Consider the following 22,445-nt stretch of genomic DNA (forward strand, 5'->3'; position numbering starts at 1 on the left):
TTTGTATTAAGTATAATTAAAATGAGATATAATAAAAATGATGAGAAGCTATACACAGGGAAATTAGACTATTAGTGCATTGCATATTCTCAAAAAGCATTGATGTGCACTTCATTACACATGTGCAGAAAAGGAGAGTCAAAATTGAGATGTGACTTCCAACCACACATTTGTTGTGTAGTTGTACTAAAACTTGAGTATGGCTATTCCAATATACTGCAAAACAATTTCCTGACAATTATACTTATGCAAAATCAGATTAAGTGATCACAGACCAAAGTTTAATTCCACTTCTTACCAAATCTATACTGTACCTACAAGAAGTGCAATATCTCTGTCTCGAGAATGTTGCTGTCATTGTTGTGAAAACACTTGTGCATTTGTCATGTTCCTTATTCTCTTCTTTTGGCATCAAACACTGTCCCTTGCTGGAGATGAAAAAAGTGCAGGCAGTTCATGGTACACAGCATGGCTCAGTAACAACACGATGGTGCTATCAGGGGAACTTCCTCCAGTTATAACAAGCACAGAAGTCACAAACACAGAATGATATTTTTATCTTATCAATACCCAGAAGAATGATTGTGAACATTTTTTTCCAAGCTCATCACTCTGAAAACTTCAGGTTTAAGAAGTATGAAGTGGGCTACACAAAATGGATTTCCTCCAAAGATCAGATTCTACAAGTTACTTCTCCCTCTTTCAGTGGTCATCTTTCTTCTTTTTTTGTCCACCTTTTGACTATCATTCTTCTAAAGCTGCTACCCTTTGAATGGAATGCAGCACAGATCATTTTAATACCAACTAAGTAGCTGAGGACTTTGACAAGACAGGGACAATGACATTTGACTACCTAGATAAAATGGGGGGTATTTCTTTTGTTTTGGTGGTTTGTCATAGGATTTTTATAAATATTTTTATACTGGAACACTTAATGCAACTTATGCTTATAAAAATATTTCACAAGCATTAAGGGGATGAAAGAAGAAAGTATTTCAGTAGGTATATTCCTCCAAAAGCAGTTTCTGCAGAAGCTACATAATCTCTAGAACTGTCTCATGCATTTACTGAACTGCTGGTATACTCTATCAGCTGGAGGGGAGAAAGGTTAATACAAGCCCTTTGTTGTGCATCCCTTTAGTCTTTGCTGGTACACCTGTAAGACTTCAGGAGGTTTATTTAAAGCACACAGTGTTGGTCACACTAAAAAAGAAAATAAATATACCCTCCCAACAGAACCCAGCTTTTAATTTAGGAACACACTGTAAGAGGGAAGTTATTTTTTCCATTTATGACAGCATAAACAAGAATAAAATTTAATATTTATTAGAATTTCTTCCAGTAACAGCATTCAACATCTTAACAAAGCAAGTTGTGAAGTCTTAAAAAAATCTAGGATTACAAAAAAAGTTAAAATAAGTTGTTTCTTATATTTAATGGCAACAAACAGGGAACCTTCTATTTAAAAACAAACTTGTCATATAAACAGCATTATTTTAAGAAAATGTGATTAAGATGATATGTAATTTTCAGAATGGACACACAATGTACGAATATCAATCAGAATGAAACAGAGGGGTGGAACACACTATCCCCTTAAAATCTCAAAACAGGCTGTTTGAAGAAAGGGGAGGGAGGAGGATCTTTCTAGTGAAATAACTTAGAAGATACCACACAATGGACAAAAACAAGAGTACAGAAGACATTACGTGACACCCTCATTACAACACCCCCTCAACTCTGGTTATACAGTAAAGTTAGTAAAGTGCATCTTTAAAGACTTGTCTAGTGAAATAGCTTTTCCAAATATGAAACACAACACGTGCAGTAACAGTTAAATCATAGTGTAAGTTTTCAGAAACTAATTTTTAACCTTTCATTCACTCAAGAAGAAAAGTTTTAACTGCAGTAGTGTTCACATTATTCTTCGATGCATCCTCATGTGCTTTTGTTACTTGGCAAATCTTTAAATACGGAGCATGGCAAAATGATGCAGTTTAAGCAAGTGCTTCTCTCAATTCAGTACAATTCCTCAACAGCAGAGCGGCCACATGCAGCACAACCACGTCAAATTTTGGGAAGCTTTGGTGCACTAATGATGGGGTTGGTCTCCTGTAAATACCTCCGTCCTGCACTCTTGTAGTCATAGGTGCAAGTGTGAGTCTCTGCATAGCGGTGTGTTGCACAGAAGTTGTTTCCACATCTGAAGAATCAAGAATATCACAAGTTACAAGCTTTTAGAAGCTTTTAATACTCTGACATGCTGGGAGCCATTTTGGTTAATCATGTCTTAGATGACAGAGCTGTCTGAATTGTTACCATCCTTGACTGGTAACATTAACTGGTGGGGTACACAGAAGGACATTTTTCACACAATGTTTTAGTTTTGACCCAACATTCTCTTCAGCTGGGAAGCTAAGCAGGATCAGTGCTCCAGGAACCAGCTGGTAAGGAGTCAAATACACTTATAATTTAAGAATAATGAGCTTTGTTTTACTTTCTTTCTTTTTTAAGGACCTCACACAATATTATTTGGTAGAATTCAGAGGACAAAACCACAGACAGTTATTCCCTCAGGTGAAATCCATATAATGCATTTCAATTCAAAACTGCTGCATCACTCAGACAATCAAAACAGATGTTTTCAGCTCAATTCTGTCTGGCATAAACTCAAATTAGCCGTTTAAGATTAATAAATACAGATTTAGTCAGCTGTTAAGGCATCAGACAAACTACAGGGAACATAACTTCCTGGAGGACTTTAATAGGGTTCATCTACCCAGTATCAGTTGCAATTCTGATGAGTTAAGATCAGGATTTTTGCTTTAAACTTGACAGTTCTCCAGCTAAGAGTCTTACCAGGAGAAAAGCCTGTTCCTGACGCTTTGTGTGCCTGGAAATAAATTTGCTTTCCTCTGGTTCTTGATCCCATAGTCACAACTTTTCTCATATGACTGTATTCTTTATTTGGTTTACCCTGCTTTCTAGTAAAAGGTTCTATGATTGCTCCTTTTGAAACCAAAATAAATGCTATTCTTGGAGATGAGCCATTACCCCCTTCATTTTTAACCTTAAGCAAGCTGCTTAGTTACTTTTAGAAGAGGTTGCAGCTATTTGCTCATCAGGAAAGTGAGCAGTGTACAAAACTGTTTCAAAATCAGAGATTGAAGAGTCAGTAAGGAGACAATTCCTCACCCTGAAACTCTCTATACGATTCCCCAGTGGCAGAAGTTCTTTTTCATTTTGCTGTTGTTGGCATGAACCAAGATCAACTCCAAATGCAGCCCACACAGGGCAGCAGTTCCCAACACTGACTAGCCCATAGGAAAGAGTACTAAGAAAAAAATACCTTGTGGGCAAAAAATACTTTGAAAACTAAGATTAACAGAGAGATTTGTTTTTTTCCCTGTGGTTTTTGTTGTTGTTTTTTGTCAGTTTGGAGGTTAGTTTTCCTCGTCTGGGGATTTTTTGTTCTTTTTTTAATAGTTTCCCAAGACTACAACCAAGCACCAGTTCTCACAGTGTCATCTAGAAGTAAATATTTGGGGGACCAGCATTCTGGTGTTCTGTGCTTGAGATGCTCTAAATGCTCAAAGGTAACTGAAGTCTTGCAAAAAGCAGAGCACACATCAAAAATCTGTTGAATACAAATTCGTATAAATTCACAAACCGTGAAGATGTGCTGCAATAGGGAGAAATCAGAGGGGCATTTCTGAGAAACTATACCAAACCTGCTTTTTCCTCAAGTTGTTAAAGGTGTCATTATTGATGAGAAACTTTGCAAATGTGTATCTGTAACAAGTTCTTCTCCAACCAGTAAAGGTGTCATTGTTTTTGTTATCTAATTAATTTCCTGCTATCTTCCATTCTATTACCTTCTATTTCTTGACCTTCCTGGAAGAACATACACCTCAAGAGCAGAAGAGGGGCAACATTCCTGACTTCTAATTCCTGCAGTTTTGCTGAACTGAGAATTGCAACTTTTTTGAAGGTCGCTTTTTGATTTGCTATGCTTAAGGAATACAATGCAGGAAAGAAAACTTCTTGGTTAACTCAGCTATCAATTTTAAGTAACAGCTGGTTATATACTCAGCCTACCTGCACTCATAGCTGGTTGCCAATCCAGTTTTCTTGCCACAAAGAAAGCAGTGCTTTGAAATTTTCTTTTTTGCTTGAATTAAGCCATTCACAGGTGGAAGATGGGTTGCTTCACCTGCTTTCAGAAGTAGAAAGACAGCAAAGACATTTTAACTTATTCACAAACTAGTTAAATGTTATCTTTTGAAATGAAAATTTATTTTGCATTTCTTAGGATACTTCAGGTGGGAAACCCAAAGTCTAAAAGGAGAGGAGAAAAATAAACCCTGAAAGCCAAAACAGGAAACACACTTCAAGCCAACCCTGGAAGAGGCATCACAATGTGCAGAACTGTTATTCTGAACAAGAATTAAAAGTTCACATAAGCAAGAAGTTACAGAACAAATCAAGAAACACATCTTTTAATGGTCTTCCCAGGTGTAAAATGAACAGAGTGTCACTGGGAAAGCACTGTGCACAATGGCTTTACAAAGAATCAACGGGGCACTCCAGTACCTAGCATCCAATATATTCAGTATACTAATTTGCCAAATAAGTACTGCAACATTTTAAAATCTTGCCGGTACTCCATAATTGCAAGAAAAGTATAGTATTAGACTACAGGCCTCTACTTAGCCATATGGTTACATTAGACACTTTGCAGATGTTTGTAAAATTTCTACACTTAAAAAATTTACTTTACTTTTTGCCATGTAATTCTTGGCTGTTTTATTAACTGGAGATCATGTAAAGAAAAGGCTTCTCCTTTCTTATTCTCCTCCCTTCTTTCTGTGGAATTAAGTTCATTCTCCACAACTTGCGTAAGCATATTTCCCACATCTGGATCAGTAAAGTGAGTGATGCAGCCTCTCAAAAATTCTTTCAGTGTTTCTACTGCTCTATTGGCAAGATGTTCCCAGAAAGTTATCTCATGAATTCTCAAGTATTTTTTGTCCAGCACAGCTTTAATCCCAACAGTCATTTCTTAGCTGAAATGCAGCAGACTACACTCAATAGCAGCCCCAGGCAGTAACTACACATGACAGCCATCACTACCAACCACTCCCACCCCATTCCTATTTAGCACTGAAATTTCCAGGCAACATTTGTCCACGCTAACAATTTCTTCATCTAAAAGCACACAATTTCAGAAGCATTGGCTAGCCCAGTTTCTGAAAGAGACAGAGCTTGAGGACAGCTGGCCCTGTGGACCTACTTGGACAGGAAAAACAATACACCTGTCTTCACACTTACATCCCTATAGCAACTGCAGTGAAAAGTGATCTGTTCTTTGGCCAGTTCTAACAGATCATTACCACATCTCTCTCAAGAGCCGGCATGATATGACCACACTAACTCATATCTGGCATCTTTTGGAAAATACACTTTTGTTCAACACAAGATTGACCAGAGGAGTGTCTTCTTCACAGTCCTATCCAAAGTGACTCAGGTATTAGCAGGCTTCCCCATATGCAGACAAGGCTCTCAGGGTAGCACCTCTGGAGCAAAAGGACAGACCTGTTTACTAACTGACTGCCAAGTCCAAGCTGCACCCACAGCTGCGAAACAACAGCACAACCTACTCTGTTAGCAGCTTTTGCTCCAACATTACAATTACATAATTTTTTCTGTTGCAGATGCTATTTGAACAGCTACTGTCTAGCTCATTTTCTACACCTGGATGTGCAATACATGCCTACCTCTTCCTAAGATCATACAGAAAGAAAAAAAAATTGCTAACTGCAAGTCAAGGATACATAGAAGAAAAATTAAATGTGCTGAAAATTCTTAGCTCATTGTCTTAAGAGCTTTTAAAGCATTTAGACAATTCCTTTTCTCCCAGTAGAATTAATCACACAAGCAGTTAATATCTATGCATAACACATTCTTTTTCAGTAGATGTCAAGCATTAAGCACTCCACAGTTACCAAGGCTAGGGTGGAAAGAATGACAAGCACAAAAACCAGTAAAATTTCTGCACTGTATCAGTGTTCTGCAGCATCCATGCCCTTATTGCTTCCTCCCCACTTTTTTTGTACTAAAGACAATGCTACTGATAAATTTGGCTCTGATTTTAACAGACTCAGAAGTATTCAGAGAACTGATAATTTGGAAACTTCAGCACAGAAGCTCCCATTTAGATCTACAGATGATGTGCAGGATTCACTAAGTATTAAAAAGGAAGAATTGTAGTTATGGTCCATCTAAGATCTGGACCCCATCTGCTTGTTTAAGAAGTGCTTAAAATATTAAAAGACTAACCAAACTATAGAAGCATAATACAGCAAGGACTCCAGAACCCAAATGCCTTACAAAGATAAAATATTTTTGTCCTCTATGTGTGTGATGTACCAGGAAAAATTAAAGAGTCATTTTTAATTATTATACGTTACTTACCTACTCTTTTCCCTACAGCTGCCATATTTCCATTCATTCCAAGCCCATGCGCAGACTAAAAAAAAAAAATGTCCACAAGGAAATTACTAGGACATGGAAATTAAATGGCAAAGTAGGTAGTCTGTTATCAGCTTATTTGATATCAGTGTTTTATCAATGTGCCCACATAGAGTCCAAGACAACTTCTGTACACATAGGTACAACTCTGTAACATAAAGCCTTACAATCAATGGCTATTTAATAACCATCCCCACACTCCAAAATACACCGAAACAACAAAGTACATTAGAGAGCAGAATGGCACGTATGGTGCCAGTCACTGGGCACACTTTGGAATAAATGACAATTAGTGAGCAGCAGAAGCCAGATGATGCTTCTAACACACACACTCATAAATCTATCAGTACAGTAACTCATAATTTCAGTTGTGAACTGAATAACCACTTTAATCTTAATGAAAAATTAGTTCTAGGACCTGTTTAGACAAACAGGCTGTTTAGATACCATAAGCCATTCAGAAAACAGTTTAGGACACTCAGAGATTTAAATACACCTCCTACAATCCATCTGCCTCTCCTGACAAGACACAAACACACATACAGTAGTTTTGTAACATCAGTATCACAAAAAAACAGGTAAACTTTGATTTCTTTGGACATGTGCATACTCACTAGAATATATTCAGCAGCTTCATTTGGAGGAGCAGTTTTCCTAAAGCTTTCTTCCTGAAAATGCTGCAGGCTTGCAGGTAGTGCAATACCAGAAGTCCGAAAGCCGTCGGTCCCACAGGAACTCTGTAAACTTTCCCTGTTTGTGCTTCGGGCCAGCGAAGCCAGAAATCCTAAGTTACTTACAGAACTCGCAGGTTCTTTGGGTGCCTTGCTAGCCACATCTGTGATGTCCCTAGTCTCTGCTTTAGAAATTCCATCAGGTCTTTTGCCAAGTGACTCTACTTTCACACTACAAAATCTAGTGGTCCTAGGAAAAGAGGAGTCTGCTATACTATGTACTTCCAACGATCGAAGCACATTTGGGGAGGCTGCAGATCTCAAGTTACCAGCCTCAAAGCACCTGGGCTGCGCTTGTGGCTTCAGGGCACTGTGATGTGCCACTTGCGCTGAATACCGCAGGGGAGACAACAGCAGATTCTTCTGAGGACCTAATTCACGAGTACTGAGAAGACCAGTCTCCACTGCTGCAGTGCTCAGCACTTTGCCAAGAGGTTTGCTATGCTGCTCTACAACCTTAGAATCTTTGTCCCCATCAGGCAGTTCAAGCTCTGGGTTCACCTTTCCTATGTCATATATCTCACTACACTGTTCAGCAGTATTTCCTTCTGTTAAAAAAGCATAACCATCTGGTTCAGGTAGATGTTCTTCTTTTCCATATAGTTCCACGTTTGTTAGGTTTGGAAACAAAACAGCATCCCCCTCACTCGCTGAGGTTGGATTTTCAGGTGCTTTTTCTGAATTTGCAGGGAGGGATGAAACAGGAGTCAGAATACTATTTGTAGGTAGCTTTGCATTTTCTAGTTCAACACGAGATATTTTCGGTGGTAACCTGATGCTATTGACTGGCTGAGACCAAGAGCTGCTCTGCCAAGTGTCATCTTCCTTAAGGAAGTGATTAGCAGTGGCTGGCATTGTTCTACCAGCAGTGGCCAAGGTAGCCAGTGCTGAAAGTGCATTTTGGGGAGACTCTGACTGATGCAAATGCCCGGGAGGAGGTAGGCACGACTGTCCGATGTGGGGCAGCACTCTGAGGAAGCGGTGACGGGCAGCAGCCACCGAGCCACTCGATGGTCGAGGAGTCATGGGAGGCCGAGGCTTCACCTTGACAGTTTTCTTAGGCTATTAAAAAAAAAAGCCCAAGCAAAATCAAAAATCACAGACAAAGCAACAATTAGTATTTGAATTCCAGTTGCACTGAAAAGACCTGACTGAAAATATATTCTGAGGAATTCAGACACTGTAAGCCATTCTTTCTACTCCCTCATATGTTACTAGCCATTCAAGACTTCACCCCAACATCTGAGTAATAAAATAAAAGATTATAATCAGGAAATATTTTCATTGAATAGGTGATATATCAGAGAAACAGAAAAAGGAAACCAGAAAGCCATCAAAGTTATCCAGAGGAGCTTCAGGTCTCAAACAGAACAAAAAATGTAAGGAAGTATAATCTCTTCATTTCACATCTAGGTAACCTAGTCACATGTGAGCACCGGTTTAATGTTTTATTTTCAAGATAATATCATTCCCATATTTCACTTTATAGGCTTTTCAGTTAGAGTATATCTAATGAAATTTCATTTTAAGAGAAATATTGACTTTTACCAGAGCAGTACTGCAAAACAATGCTACTTAAAGTATTGGAAGAAAAAAACCCACAAAACCCACCCCAACCCAAAAAATCTACCCTTGCAAATAAATTCAGGACTAGTAATCAATTCTTTGAATGAAGGCAGGTAGGTTCAAGGAATGCCAATGCCCCTCAGCAAAATGTTTACACAACAGTATTTACATAAACAATAGCTGAGAAATCATCTACCCATGATAACTTGACTTCTCAGTATGGCAGAGTATCTGGTCTAGTTTTTAGAAAAGGCAGCACAAGGAAAGCCCACTCCATTTTATGACAGAAAAATTGAAATCACAATTTCACCTTTTTGCTCAGATTCATGTTCTCCATCTTTGCCTTGAGCAGTTTCATTTTGTTCATAGTAATTGAATTCTCAATAATCTGTTGGCCAGAAGGTGATGCCTCTGTCTCATCTTCATCATCAGCATATAAATTATAAACTGAACCACCGCTGAAAATAAAAGAAAGTTTGTATTCACCCTCTAATGAAGTAATTTAATTACATTTTCAATGTAGAGTATTCTCACAACTAGGAAGTCATATCCGTAGTTGATCTGTTGACAAAACATTATGTAAAACTGTATGCAAAGATATTTCAAATCCATTTCTCCACATAAGCATCCCTTATTAGGGCAAAGTCGCTGACATGTCGCTGAAATCTGTACACAGCCACGCTTCTGGGAAGTTGTTATAGCATATACAGTTGGTTCACACTCACTATATATTTTCCCCACAGAGGGGATATCCAGTTCCACAAATGTCTCCTGAAGATATGGCCAAAGCTGTTAAGTGTGTGACTCAGACAACAAGCTGATCAGTTTTCCAATTAACCAGACACTGGCATGGAAGGAAAAGTCCAAATTTCTATCCATCCTGAGGGGTGTTCTCACCATAAATGGAAATGGAGGGCTCACCCATGTGGATGTGATATTCTATTTCTCCTTTTCAAAATAAAAAAAAAAAAAAAGAAAAAAAAAGAAAAAAAAGATCAGTTTAGGTTCCCAAAGATTCCAAAGAGTCTCACATTTGGAAAAAAAAAAATAAATAGATTAGAATTGCTAGTCCCAAGACAAAATATTTTAAGTCAGTAATCACGGGAAGTTTACAGCATGATATTTCCTTCTTCCATTCCGCATTCTAACAGAATGCTAAACCTCAAGGTTAAAAAATCAGCATCTAATTGTTTCTAATTGTTTTTCCTATGAAGCAACGAAGCATTGATCAGTAACACATTCAACATATGACAGTGAAATGAAAGAACCATTAGGACTGTCCAATTCAGTACAAACTGATGCGTTTTCAACACTGTAGGCAGTACATTTCAAAGAGTGTTATAGTTCTTCCATTACATTGTCAGCACCTAGAAATCATGACAATCAGGCAATTCCCCTAATTCCCCTGTATTCATACATATGTCTTAGTAGATTTAGCTTAAGTTTCTACTCTCCAAAAGAGATCAAGGAAGAACTAAAAGTCATGTGGAAAAAGAAAATATCACTAATTAGAGCTGGCATCTTACCTGATCCTTAGAAATATTCTGCTGGCTTTAAAGCCAGCATTTTTTGCACTGACTCTCCAAATCCAGTTCCTAAAATGTAACAAAATTCCAAAGGCATTTTGGAATGGAGAGACAGTGAGACACTGGGAGATGGTGTGAAGAGCAAGAAAGCAGCAAATTCAAACCAAGAATCAGCAAAATAGACCAGACATTTCTTACCAAAACCAGAGCAATTCTAAATAGGAACAGTTAGCATATCTATTACATATACATATTTCTCCTGGTAAAAACCCAACACTAAAAAGTAATTTCAAAATTTTATTTTCACAAAGGTTTACACCACCAAGTCAAAATAATTGGTTGAACGTCCCTTCCTGCTAGGTAAGGACAGAAAGCAAAGCAGTATGTCTCATGTTTGGTTGGGTTTTGATTTTTTTAATGCAAAAATCATTGTTATCTTTTTGTTCCACTTTCTGACAAACAGGGGCCAAAAACACACACCAAAAAAAAAAAAAAAGAGTGACAAAATAAAATGCATGTGTCAAAAATTATTAGCTTGCTGAAACCCTTTTGGCACCAGTCCTCCACCAATGCTTCAATGCGCTTCTAACCCAGTGACAATGGTCACTGTATGCATTTATACTTTTGTTAAGTTTGACCCAGTAACTCAAGCACAGATAAAATAAAATTATCTGGAGAACTGTAAAAACCAAGACCAAAACCAACTTCTCATTTCTAAATTTCAGTCGAATTCTGCTCCAGGTATCAGCAATGTGAGAAAGGATGATAAACACGTGCTTCAAAATGCTTAGTCACCAATATAGCCACACATATGAACACACCTGTCAGCATGGAAAACTAGCAGTGTTCAGTAGTATTCAGAGTGACCCACAGCTTTAGTCTATAAAGATCAAACAAAAAGGTCTGATTTGCTTCCATTCTCTCTTCCCTTTGCTACTTTTCCATTTCCCACAGTCTCACCCAGCCATGGTAACCAACTCAAGAATTAGGATTTCCTTCCCCTCCAAATTACTATCTGCCTTACTAGAAAAGCTAATAAGTGAACTCCCATAGCAAGCACAGAAAAACAGAAACAACTCAAGCTGAATGTTTTCAACTCAGGTGGCTTCCAACCCAACTGGTTCACTTGACCAGAATCAGCTCATTTCTTAAACCCAATGTATTTGACTGAATGTGGGAATTCAGCTTTGGTATTTTTTTCCATTGGTAGTTTTTAAGTATAGATGTCTTATAAAAATCTTTAAGAGTAGTATCACTCTGAACACAAAAAATAAAATCCCAGCACAAAGCTCTTGCTTTCCCTTTGCGTACAGAAACAAGAATAGTCACTTAAAGAAGCTTGAGCCTTAGCCTTGCAGAAAACACAGCTAGTTTCCAGAAAAGGGACTCCTTTCCTCACAGCTGTACAAATGTTAAGTTCTTGAGTGGATAAAAGTACCTACCCAAAAAGCTGCAGTATACAAATAGAATGCAATAATTTTTAAAAGGTATCCATTTTGATAGTTTTAGGAAAAAGACTACCCAGCTGTCTACTACAATTATAACGTAGTAGGTAAAGTGATACACATGTCCTTCTGATGATAAGATCACTGGATTCTGACAGCAATTGACACAAGCTTGGCACCTCAACAGTAGCTAACCTGAGGCCTAATTACATCCAAAATCTGGCTGTATTGGTAAATACTATTTTCCTGACTAATCATTTACTCAAGTCACACTCATAGGAAAAAAAAATTGTTATGCAAACGGGGAAATGTTTAAAAAACTAAACAAATGCATTAAGATGTTAGAGAAAGTGCTTAATGGAAGTTTTTAATATCTAATAAAATATTGATTTGACTCTCCTGCAACATGTTCCTTTTCAGAAAGGGCTGGAATGTTGAGAATTGCCTGAAGTATGAAGTAAGTTTTATCTCACTATATTAATGCACACAGTGATAAGAGAACCATCAGCACAACCACTGACCACAAAGCACTACTGTGCTCTCAGACAGTTACAACAATTTAATAGCCCTTAGGGAATAATCCTTTCAGTATGCCAGATACTCTTCTGATAAAACCAACAAATACAGCTGAAAATTACACAGCAATCCACTCTTGAAGAATAATACAAAGATTAAAATGAACTTTACCTCAAAGATTCAGACAGTGGTGTTAAAGTGCCATCGCCCCGGTCAACCACACGGAAGAAATTCAAGCGATCTCCTTCGCGATACACGAGGAAGGTGACTTGTTTGTTGGGCGGCCCTTTCTCCCAGACCTTGTCTCTAGCAGGATCCATGTATTCAGCCATTTCCCTGATAGGATCTTTCACAGGAACTAAGGACATAAAAAACCCAAAATGAACCCAAAGTATTATTGTTGTTCTTTTCATCACCTCTGAGTGCTCAGCTCAGTTTATAATAGGAATTCCCAACCTAGATGATAGGCTGGGTTTTTTCCTAATTTTTCCCAAGAAAATTATCAAGGGAATTTCTTCATTTTCACTCCTATACAGATGGCCCACGTAACCAAGTCTATCATCTGACTGTAGCAAAGCCTAATTCTTATGACCATATTTTAAAAAATATTTGTATAATGACATTGCAGGATAATTTTTTCTTCAAGTGAAGAATTGCTGATTTTATGACTTGACAATTTTGTACATACAAATATACTTAATTTAAGAGTAAACAAAGTGAACTTGATATTCTAAGAGAAGATGGCAAAATAAATCCCCCCATTTTTGTTAAGTATTTTTCGATCTGGAACTGAAGTCTCATTGTCCAAAATGCTCACCTAAGAGAATGCTTACCTAAGCTCTTTACAGTTATGACACATTGCATGAAAACCACTATCTTTAACTTCCTTAACACCTACCTCTTCTGGTGTTAACAGGTCCACCTCGCATAGCCAGAACCAACTTCACAGTGCAGCCTTCTGAAATGCTATAAATTAAAACAAATAAATTTTTATAGCATTTGCTGTTGTTCATGCTAACAATTATTTAGAAACATTAATTAGAAACACAATTTTCTTCTATACTTACTTATAATCATCCAAACAATAGTCATCCTTTAGTTCCATATTGTTCCAAATTAAGTGCTGCTGAGAGACAGGAATACCTAAACAAAGGAAACAAATGACTTAAGTCTTAGCAAGAAGACTTCTGTGGAGTTTTGAAGAGTGTGGGGCTGATTGAAACTGGATTACAGGAGAAAGAAGAGAAGAAGCAGGACAAGGACAGGCACTTGAGCAGTCTTCAGCCATGACATCCAACCTCCATACAGTTATTAAAACCGAAGATTTTCAGAAGGCTTTAGCTCACACACAAAGTTCAACCTTTTGGCTTAGCACAGTGTGTAGAAGTGTTCAACTGCTTCAGGCTTACTGAACACCTGCTTTTTTCAGTCATCAGATAAGGAAGGTTTTTTCCTGTTATCTGAACTTCAGAACTTTATGTCTACTGATGGAAAAAACAGGATAAAACTCTACCTACAAAACTGCTGAATAATTTAATCACAGACTGGTATTCTGTATTACTCACAGTACAGACATAATCACATTAAGGTGACTGGTGCCAGCTCTATTACACTGGTAGGAAGTGCAAATCTGTTCTTATCCCTGCTTGGTTTGGGACCTCAAAGTTGGCATGTACAGTTTAGTACCACAGCAGTTAATTAAACTTCATCTTACAAACACTTTTGTTTTGTTCTGGGTGTTTTTTCAAGCCATCAGAATGTTATTACTAATATCCAGTAATACTCACTTTCAACTCAAATTCTGGGATGATCTGGCTATTTTTGTTAAAAGAAAGTAAGCACACTGAATATTTGTTCTTATTAAAAATCTGTGTTCTATACAAATAGAATTCAAATTCTACACAATTTTTGCCTGCATAGTCAATTCAGTTAGATACAGATGTAATACACATTAAAGATAATAAGCAAAAGCTGGTACAACTTGAGGTCTTCACATTTTTACATCCATGTTCCAAATTTTGCATAGAATAAAAATGAACACAGTTACAAAAGGATGGGACATCTCAGACCACCAAAAAAAAGTCAGCATCCAGCATCACAAGGAAGTTGCTTAATTTGTCTAGTGAAACCCAAGTAATTAAGATGTCACTGTATATTCATGACAAATATTAATTAAAATCTATATCTATAAAGATCAAGAACTACTTTTTCAAGAAGTCCTAAACACTATTTTTCATACTAAGAAACAAAATCTATAAATGTATTTTCCTAAAGGTTACATTAAAATAATCCTATCCTATATTTTTATTCATTTCATGTTCAGATACTAAAAGGAAATGCAAGTGGCAGTGCTACACAGTAAGACTTCCCTAAATACATCTGGCAGGAAGGGAACACAAAGATCAGAGTCCTTCAGGTAGTTCCCAAAAACATCTAAGCTTTTGAAGGCCTGTGAGAATGCTCAGCAAGCTGTGGCAGGGATCAGAAAAGTAGTCCCTTGCTAGGCAGAGGAAGGGCACAAAGCTCCCAATAGCCATCAATGGCAAGGAAGAAGAGGGGATCAAAGTCCAAGCACAATTAACAGACAAGTAGGAGACACCCCAGTGCAGAAGGGGGAGTGCACTTTGGAGGAACTGTCATTGTTTTTCTTTAGGCTTTACAGAAGATGACAATTTCCTCTTCTCACCACAGCTCATATCCAGATCTTCCCTGTTCTGACCAACCAAGACAACTTTACTCCCCCTGACTGCATTTAACAGGAATCTTATACCCTCTGAAGTCCACAGAACATTTGCAAGGAGAATGCTCATACAGTAGACAAACATAATTGCTACTACACTGCTGGCTATTTAGTAGCTGGTTATTGGTTATGTTTCAAGTCAGCAGTGTAAGCAAAAGAACAAGCTGGCAATAGCCAGTGAGTCTCCATTAAAGTTTTTTGTGTTGTTCTGCTCTCTTCTGATTACAAACAATCTGATTACTGTCTGCATTTGTTATGGTTTCAGCAGTCTCCAAGGAGCAATTTCCAATTACTCTGATAAACTGAGAGAGCATTTGTTAAAAAGGCTGGCTTGCAGCTGGCAGTACTGGAGTGAAACATGGTTTTGCTCATTCAACAATGACAATGTATTTTTGATGAAATGAACAGATGAAAAGAGGATACTCTGCTGTAATTGGAAACAGACACATCTTTATTACTTATTCCCTTTTATATTGCTTTCTTAGAATTCTGTATTTATACACTGAGGAAATAGTATGTGCTTTATAGCTTCAGAGGCAGAAAAATATTCATCACCCTTTTCTGGATCATAGTAAGATTTCTTGAGGAGGCATTTGCACATGAGATCATCATGTACAACTGCCAACAATAATGAGAACTGTGAGATACCCATCCACTATACCCTCTCCCTAAGCAGCACATGATGGTATCACTGGCCTGCCCCAAATCATACTGAGAGGTAAGCATGGCAATAAGCTACATCTCAATGCCCAAATGGAAATGAGCTGGCCAGCTGATGCTACAGGAGACAGAAGAGTCTGCAGACTACCTACTGAAATGGCTGCAGGTGCACTGACAATGTGACCTACTAACACAGGGGAAGGAGAGGAGAGAAGCAGCTACCCTATCCTGTCTCTGAATCAGCATATCACATACAGCCTTAAGCTTCCCTCCCTTACTCTTCTTTTTGGCATTCTAAGTAGGTTCACCACAGAAACTGATATTGTCAAGTCTGACACAGGAAAAAGAATCCCTGTAGATTTCAGAAAAAAACCCTTGATTTTATGCTGTGGGTATAAAGTTCCTATGTTTAAAAATGCCACATATATTTCACTGTAAAAATTCAAACTGCACTTATCTTTCATTCAATGCTGAAATTGATGAAGCCTCTGTTTACAGAGAGGCTGGGCTGACAGTCTTATTTCCCCCACAAACTGGCTACATTAGTAAGAGGTGCAAAAGCCCACAACTTACAGTGGCAAGACCATTTTCCTAATTGTTACATCCCCCAGCATTAACTTGAATGACAGTAACTATGGCAGCATAAACAGAGTCAGTCTGACCTACTCTTTGTCAAAGGGACTAAGAACAGACTAAAGACAGCAAATCACCAGTAACTGAATTCAGGCCAACAAAATTTCCTGACAATGGTGACCTTACTTTACAGCTTCCAGGTGCTGCTCTGGGCAGCCATTTGCTATGAGCAGTCTTGCACTCACAGAAATGTTTCCCCAGCTCAGACAAGGTACAAGCTTAAAAATGCTTCATGAACTTCTCTATCAGCACAGTAAACAGGCAAATCATAAAGCAAAGAGAAGATGTAGGGGAAAAGTAACAAACAGACAAAAGCAGGATTGGTTCCGTTAAAAATTCATGACACTTGTGCAATCCACTTACTCCAGTCCTGGCAGAAGCACAGCTATTTTCTCTAATGCAAACAGTGACAAATGTCATTATGACATACTCTGAATTCACAGAATATTGAAAGAAATTACAACATCCATATGAAGTCTGCTTGACATTCTTCTAGCTCCTTTTTTTTAACGCGAAGCTGCTGTACACAGGCAGCAAAATAATGACAGCAAAAAGACCAAAGAAAAATAACAACTGACACGATGAACTGAGTACACACATAAACAACCAAATTACTGCTGCATCTGTTCATCATTCCCTGCTGAACACAAGGGAACACCTACTGAACACTGAAATCAAGGTGTGCTCTGAAAGCTCGTTCTCTTTTTCCCCTTTACAATAATATAAGAAAAAGAGACCATCTAAATTTTCATCTAACAAGGTCAATGTTTCAATGTACATAGACCATAAAATTCATAAAATTCAGTTGCAAGTACTCACCTAACAAACCATGATCAAGTTGTTTTTTATTTTAAAGCTAACTACATAAATGAATGCCTTAATACTCCATACCAAAGAATTAAAATTCCTGCAAGCTAATAACAATAATACCACCACTGCCATTACCAAATCCAAAGTCCACCTCCTCCCTTGAGACTCAATCCTATCTTTCCCAATAAACATGCTTACAGGTATTATCTATGATTCTTTAACAGATTAATTAACCATGACTACAAATATGCCACCTGAATGCTCTGTCTACAAAACACTGTAATAACCGTGTTTCCAAATGAATACTAAACTCTGCCCAGCCCAGCAGCCACAAGGACTTGTGCAATGGAGAAAGCAAAGGGAACTCAGTTTAAAAGCCCCATTACTTCCTCTTTCAACGAAACACTGATTTTTTCAAGAAGTACCCATGTTAAAGCTCAGTCTTTCATGCCACCTTGAAAGTCAGCTACCATCCTCTCCATGTCCATCAACACTGATTAACAAGTAAAACTGATGGAGTAGGTAGCACTGCTAGCAGCACTGGGAGTGTATTCCAGCTTTTATGCCACCAGCAGAGACAAGGGGAGCTATTTCTTCTCAGGTGAACCTTTTTAAAGGGCTCAGTCAGTGAATCTGAGACTAGGAGTGATTTACCCCGGGCTCCAAAGCCAGCACTATAACAAATCTCCTGCTTACTTCACACAGGACATATCTGAGGACAAACACCTGGATCTGATATGCAATAACACTCAGATATGCTATAATCACACATCACACACATCAGATATGCTAGAACTTCAATTTATGAGTAGAAGACTTGCACTGAAATTTCAGATGTGTTAGAACCCGTTAAGTTTTATGTATATTCTTTACTGACTAAAACCATTGAAAACATGGAGCTCTTTCTTAGTAAGGTACCAATGTCTAGTACAGCTGTCTAAACAAAGCCTTTCCATATCAGATCACTAGCAGGCATCAAGAATGACAAACAGTATCTGAAGCAGACAAAATTCCTAACATGCCATCCATATTATGCTTTTTTTATTACAGTGAAGACAGTCTACATCTACTGATTTTCTAGCTGTTGGCAAAGATAATTTTGTCTTGCTTTAATTTTATTATTAGCCTCTTACAATTAGAGGCATTGGTAATATTTCAACAATTTGTTAACTTCTGACACAATTCAAGATTTTTTTTCTTGGAGCTTTCAGGTTTCAGCTCATTTTTTCAAAATGTCTTTTTTTTCCCCTAGCTTATATACTATCATATCCAACATCCAAATGTAGAAAATATGCGTAACTAGGGACCTCATGCAGTCTTTCAGCACTGTAGAAGGCATTCTCCAACCAGAAGTGCAGCTTAAATATGAGAGATTCACATCCCATGAAAGGTGAGACAATACAATAATAAAAAGTGAAAACCAGCAGCAGAAACAGGAACAGATATAAGCTTTCTCCTTCCCATGCTAAACGACAACAAAATTACTTTTGAATTTTTGCTCCATCTGGGTGATTTACTGCTTGAACTTGTGCACTATAATAGGAACTTTGTCACTGAAAAATTGTTAATTATTATTTTACATGCAATAGCAACCCCAAATGCAACATAAAATTAATTTGTCATTTGTGTATCTGTTTTGTCCAGATGTAACTGATCAATTTGTTTTCATTCTGCCTTCCACAAATCGTTAATCAGTAGAGTTAAAAATATTTTAACTCTACTATGAAGTATCAAAGTATTTCAACTGACTGCTGACAATTCAACGATAAGCACCAGTGAACACATCTTCCATGTTTAATGGAATTTACTTACTTTTAATTCTATACAGCAGGCAGTCAAACCATAATTACTTTACCATCCTATGAACTACAACATGCAAACGAAATTCCAGATAAGCATGATTATAACTTCATTACTGAGCTGTTCTTCTATTAAGAAATGAGGATACTTTTGTAAGCTGTAGGTACAACTGAATATGGCTATCACAGTCTCACATTTTGGACTGCAAGGAATTCAAATCTCTCTTCCTCACATATCCCAGTGATCTCTTAAAGCACCACTGATCCTGCCCAGACAGCCTGCCTTCTTCTGTTCTCTACTGCCTATGCTACCTATTAATTCACTGCTAGTCAGCGTTCTGCCCACGTCTCCTGCACCTCTATTCAATTACAGGCAGGAAAAACCCTTTCCTTTTCTTGTTTCACCTCGAGCCTCCAGGAACATCTTGACACATTCTCTGACTTGTGATTAATTACAGCTTTGTCCACAGCAAACAAAAGACCACCCCCAGAGCTGCACTGCTGCACCTCCACAGATGTAAGATCCAGTCACTGCACAGTGCATCCTACCAGTAAACAGTCTCCTCTGTTGTTGCAATGCTTGTGTGTTTTAACACTTGTGCCAGCTGTCTGGGGTTTTTTCCATCCACCAGAGCAGATTTCCATAAGAGGAGGAGAGTTATCTTAGATTCCAGTCAACAGTATTATATTACATCTCCCAGAGGATGGGTTCCACACAGACAGAAGGATGAAAAACACACACAGCTGGACTAGGGAAGGAGAGGATCCCTTTTCTTAAAATTAGCAACTCTGATACTCTCAGCTTCTACAGCTGTACAGTTCTTTAACCCTTCCAAAGTGAAAAAGAAGATAAGAGGATGCAACACTTAAGAGTATGAACACATAAATATTTCAAATCACATTCTCTCATGCAAGGTCATCCTCACCATAGAGGAAAAGAGGTAAGAGAGGTAACCTACACTTATTCTTCTTGCATAAGCATCAGGACTGGCCTCATGACTTAAAGGAGATTTTCACTTTGCGAAACGTGTCAAGTTCATCACTTTAAGACAAAGCATTGCTCAGCCAGATGTCTACCAGCAAAAGATCACTCACCTAAACAAAATTCAAATAAGTAACTTAAAGCTGCCTTTGGGAATTGCCTGCACTGCAGTTGCTCTTGTGACTGCAGTATCATAAAAAAACCATAAACTGACTAACCTGACCAGCAACAAACAGAGCAGCAAATCTAAAGTATGCTCAGTTACAATATACATATATTGCATGGCTCAAATCATAACCTTCCTAGTTAACAAACAACCTGGGTCAGAGAATCCACAGACTTTTTACCATTTACCTTAATAATCGTACACAAAAAAAACCCCAACCAGCCCACCGCATACATACCAACTGCAGTGAAGCCTAAGCCATGAACTTATAGCAAACAGAAAGAACAGAAAAACAACTCAACTTCAATTAAACCTAAGCACCTAGTTTTCATACATATTGCTAAACATGACATTTAAGTTTTCTGGTTTGATTTCAGCAATTATGCTTTTTAAAACAGGACTTTTTCTAAAGTGATAAAGTTTACACTGAAATAAGAGAGAATAGTACCTTCCAGTCTTTGAATTTTAGCTTTCACAGAAATAACTGTTTCAAAGGGGGAAACTCGCAGTTCAAAGCAGGTTCCTGTAAGCGTTTCAATGAAGAGCTCCATAGTTTCATAGAAAGGAAGTTTGTAGTGAAATGGTCCCATATTATCTTTATTAAAAAAAGGAGGCTCTTTCTTGTTGGCCATTAGAACGGATTTACAACTTCCTTGTAAGAAGATCTGTCAGGAAACTACATTCCACTTCTAGCCAAGGCAGCTTTGAAGACACGTGTAGTGCATTGCTGTTCATCTTTAGGATTTTTCACCTATAAAGCAAACAAATATAGTTCTGACAACATCTAAACGTAACTGCTAAAGATAATTTAAATTCACTTTGTCTAAAATGGACGTTAAGAAACATGGAGTTATTACCTAGGCAGGGCAAGATAACCTCAAATTATATTACCAACATTGTAGTTTTAGGGCTCTAGTTCCAGTCAGCATTCCAGACGCAACCCACTACCTTTGTTATTTTTGTTTCCACAAGCGACGTGACAACCAGACGCCCAATGCCTCCTGATAAGAGCTGAGCCCTCCGCAGTGTCAGAGCTCGAGTAGAACTCCAGCAAGGCGTACGAACAGGGACTGCTCCGGCCTCAGGAAAGGCAGTTGGCCAGCGGCGTCCATCGCCGCAGCGGAGCACGGCCGGGCCCCGGCAGCCGAGCGGAGCACCGGCGAACAAAGGACGGCGAGCAGCTGCCGAGCCCCCGCCGCGCCTCGGGGCGGCCTCGCACGCCGGGCTGGCCGCGGGCCCCGCCACCGCTGCCCCGGCCCCGCTTCCTCCCGGGACGCGCGCCCCGCCGGTGGGGCCGGGCCCGGGGCGCTTCGAGCACGGCCCCCTGCCCGCCGCTGCCGCCGCAGGGTCCCCGCAGCGGCGGCGCTCCAGAGGGCCCGGAACCCGCCGAGCGAAGGTGGGTCTCACCTCACCTGCCACCGCCGGGCCCGCTCGGGGGGAGACGCGGTTCCTCTCCCCCCGCGCCGCCCCGCCCGCCGCAGCTGCCGGAGCCGGCCGGGCCCGGCGGGACGCTCGGTCCGGGAGCGCAGCCGGAGCCGCCGGGGGCACGACTGGGAGGAGCCGCCCGGCAGCCTCCGCGCCGCCCCGCCCTGTGACAGCTCCTCCCGCGGACCAATGGGACGGCCGCTCTCACGAACCTCGGCCAATCAGCGCCCGCAGGGGGCGGGGCTCGCGGCGCCTCAGGGGCGGGCGCCCGCCGGGCCGCTTGTTGTGGTCGTTAAGACGCGGGGCGGCAGCGCGTGCGCAGGGAAGGACCCGGATCCGCTTCCCCATCGCCGGCAGTGTGAAAGGCCAGGCTGGACGGGGGCTCGGGCAGCCCGCTCCGGTGGGAGGTGTCCCTGCTCAGGGCCGGGGCGAACGGGATGGGCCTTCAGGTCCCTTCCGCCCCAAACCGCTCCGTGAGTCTGTGCAACGCCCCCAGCGCTACCGGTGGACACGTGATAGCGGCGGGGGCCGCGCTGCCCTCTGGGACACGGAGTGCGGCGGCGCCGGGACGCGGCCCGGGCAGGTCAAGGCTAAGGTGTCTCTGGCGGCCTCGGCTCAGGGCCGAGCCGCAGCGGCAGCAGCGAGCCCTTGCGCTCCGGCCGAGCGGCTCGCAGCCATTGCCGCTGTGTCGGAGCGCAGCGCTGGCCCCGGGCGGCAGGGACGGGGCCGACTCCCAGCCCGGGCAGCCGCCCCGCTGCTCCCGGCCAGGACACGAACACTGCCCCTGGCAGGGCCAGGCACTGCTCTGAGGCACCTTCACTGAAGGGCAGCGCTCCACTGCGCTCCCAGTTCAGCGTGAGGCGGGCCAGGCCAAGCTCCAGAAGCAGCGGGCCCGTGGATGATCACAGGCTAGAG

The 22,445-nt window shown here is 40.2% G+C and overlaps 1 protein-coding gene across 1 annotated transcript; it reads right to left on the reverse strand.

The window, feature by feature from the left end:
* Nucleotides 1-1,342: 1,342 nt before the first annotated feature.
* Nucleotides 1,343-21,648, reverse strand: ZFAND4 (zinc finger AN1-type containing 4). Its single transcript, XM_058810972.1, has 11 exons — nt 21,518-21,648; nt 20,554-20,856; nt 13,383-13,458; nt 13,214-13,281; nt 12,487-12,673; nt 11,797-11,804; nt 9,139-9,317; nt 7,146-8,324; nt 6,475-6,529; nt 4,099-4,213; nt 1,343-2,203 (listed from the first exon to the last, which is right to left on the reverse strand). Exons 2-11 carry the CDS (start codon nt 20,735-20,737, stop codon nt 2,068-2,070), a joined length of 2,187 nt encoding a protein of 728 aa, XP_058666955.1. The 5' UTR covers nt 20,738-20,856; nt 21,518-21,648; the 3' UTR covers nt 1,343-2,067.
* Nucleotides 21,649-22,445: the final 797 nt, after the last annotated feature.

This window comes from Ammospiza caudacuta, chromosome 9, assembly GCF_027887145.1.
Source record: "Ammospiza caudacuta isolate bAmmCau1 chromosome 9, bAmmCau1.pri, whole genome shotgun sequence".
Taxonomy (NCBI): Eukaryota; Metazoa; Chordata; class Aves; order Passeriformes; family Passerellidae; genus Ammospiza; species Ammospiza caudacuta.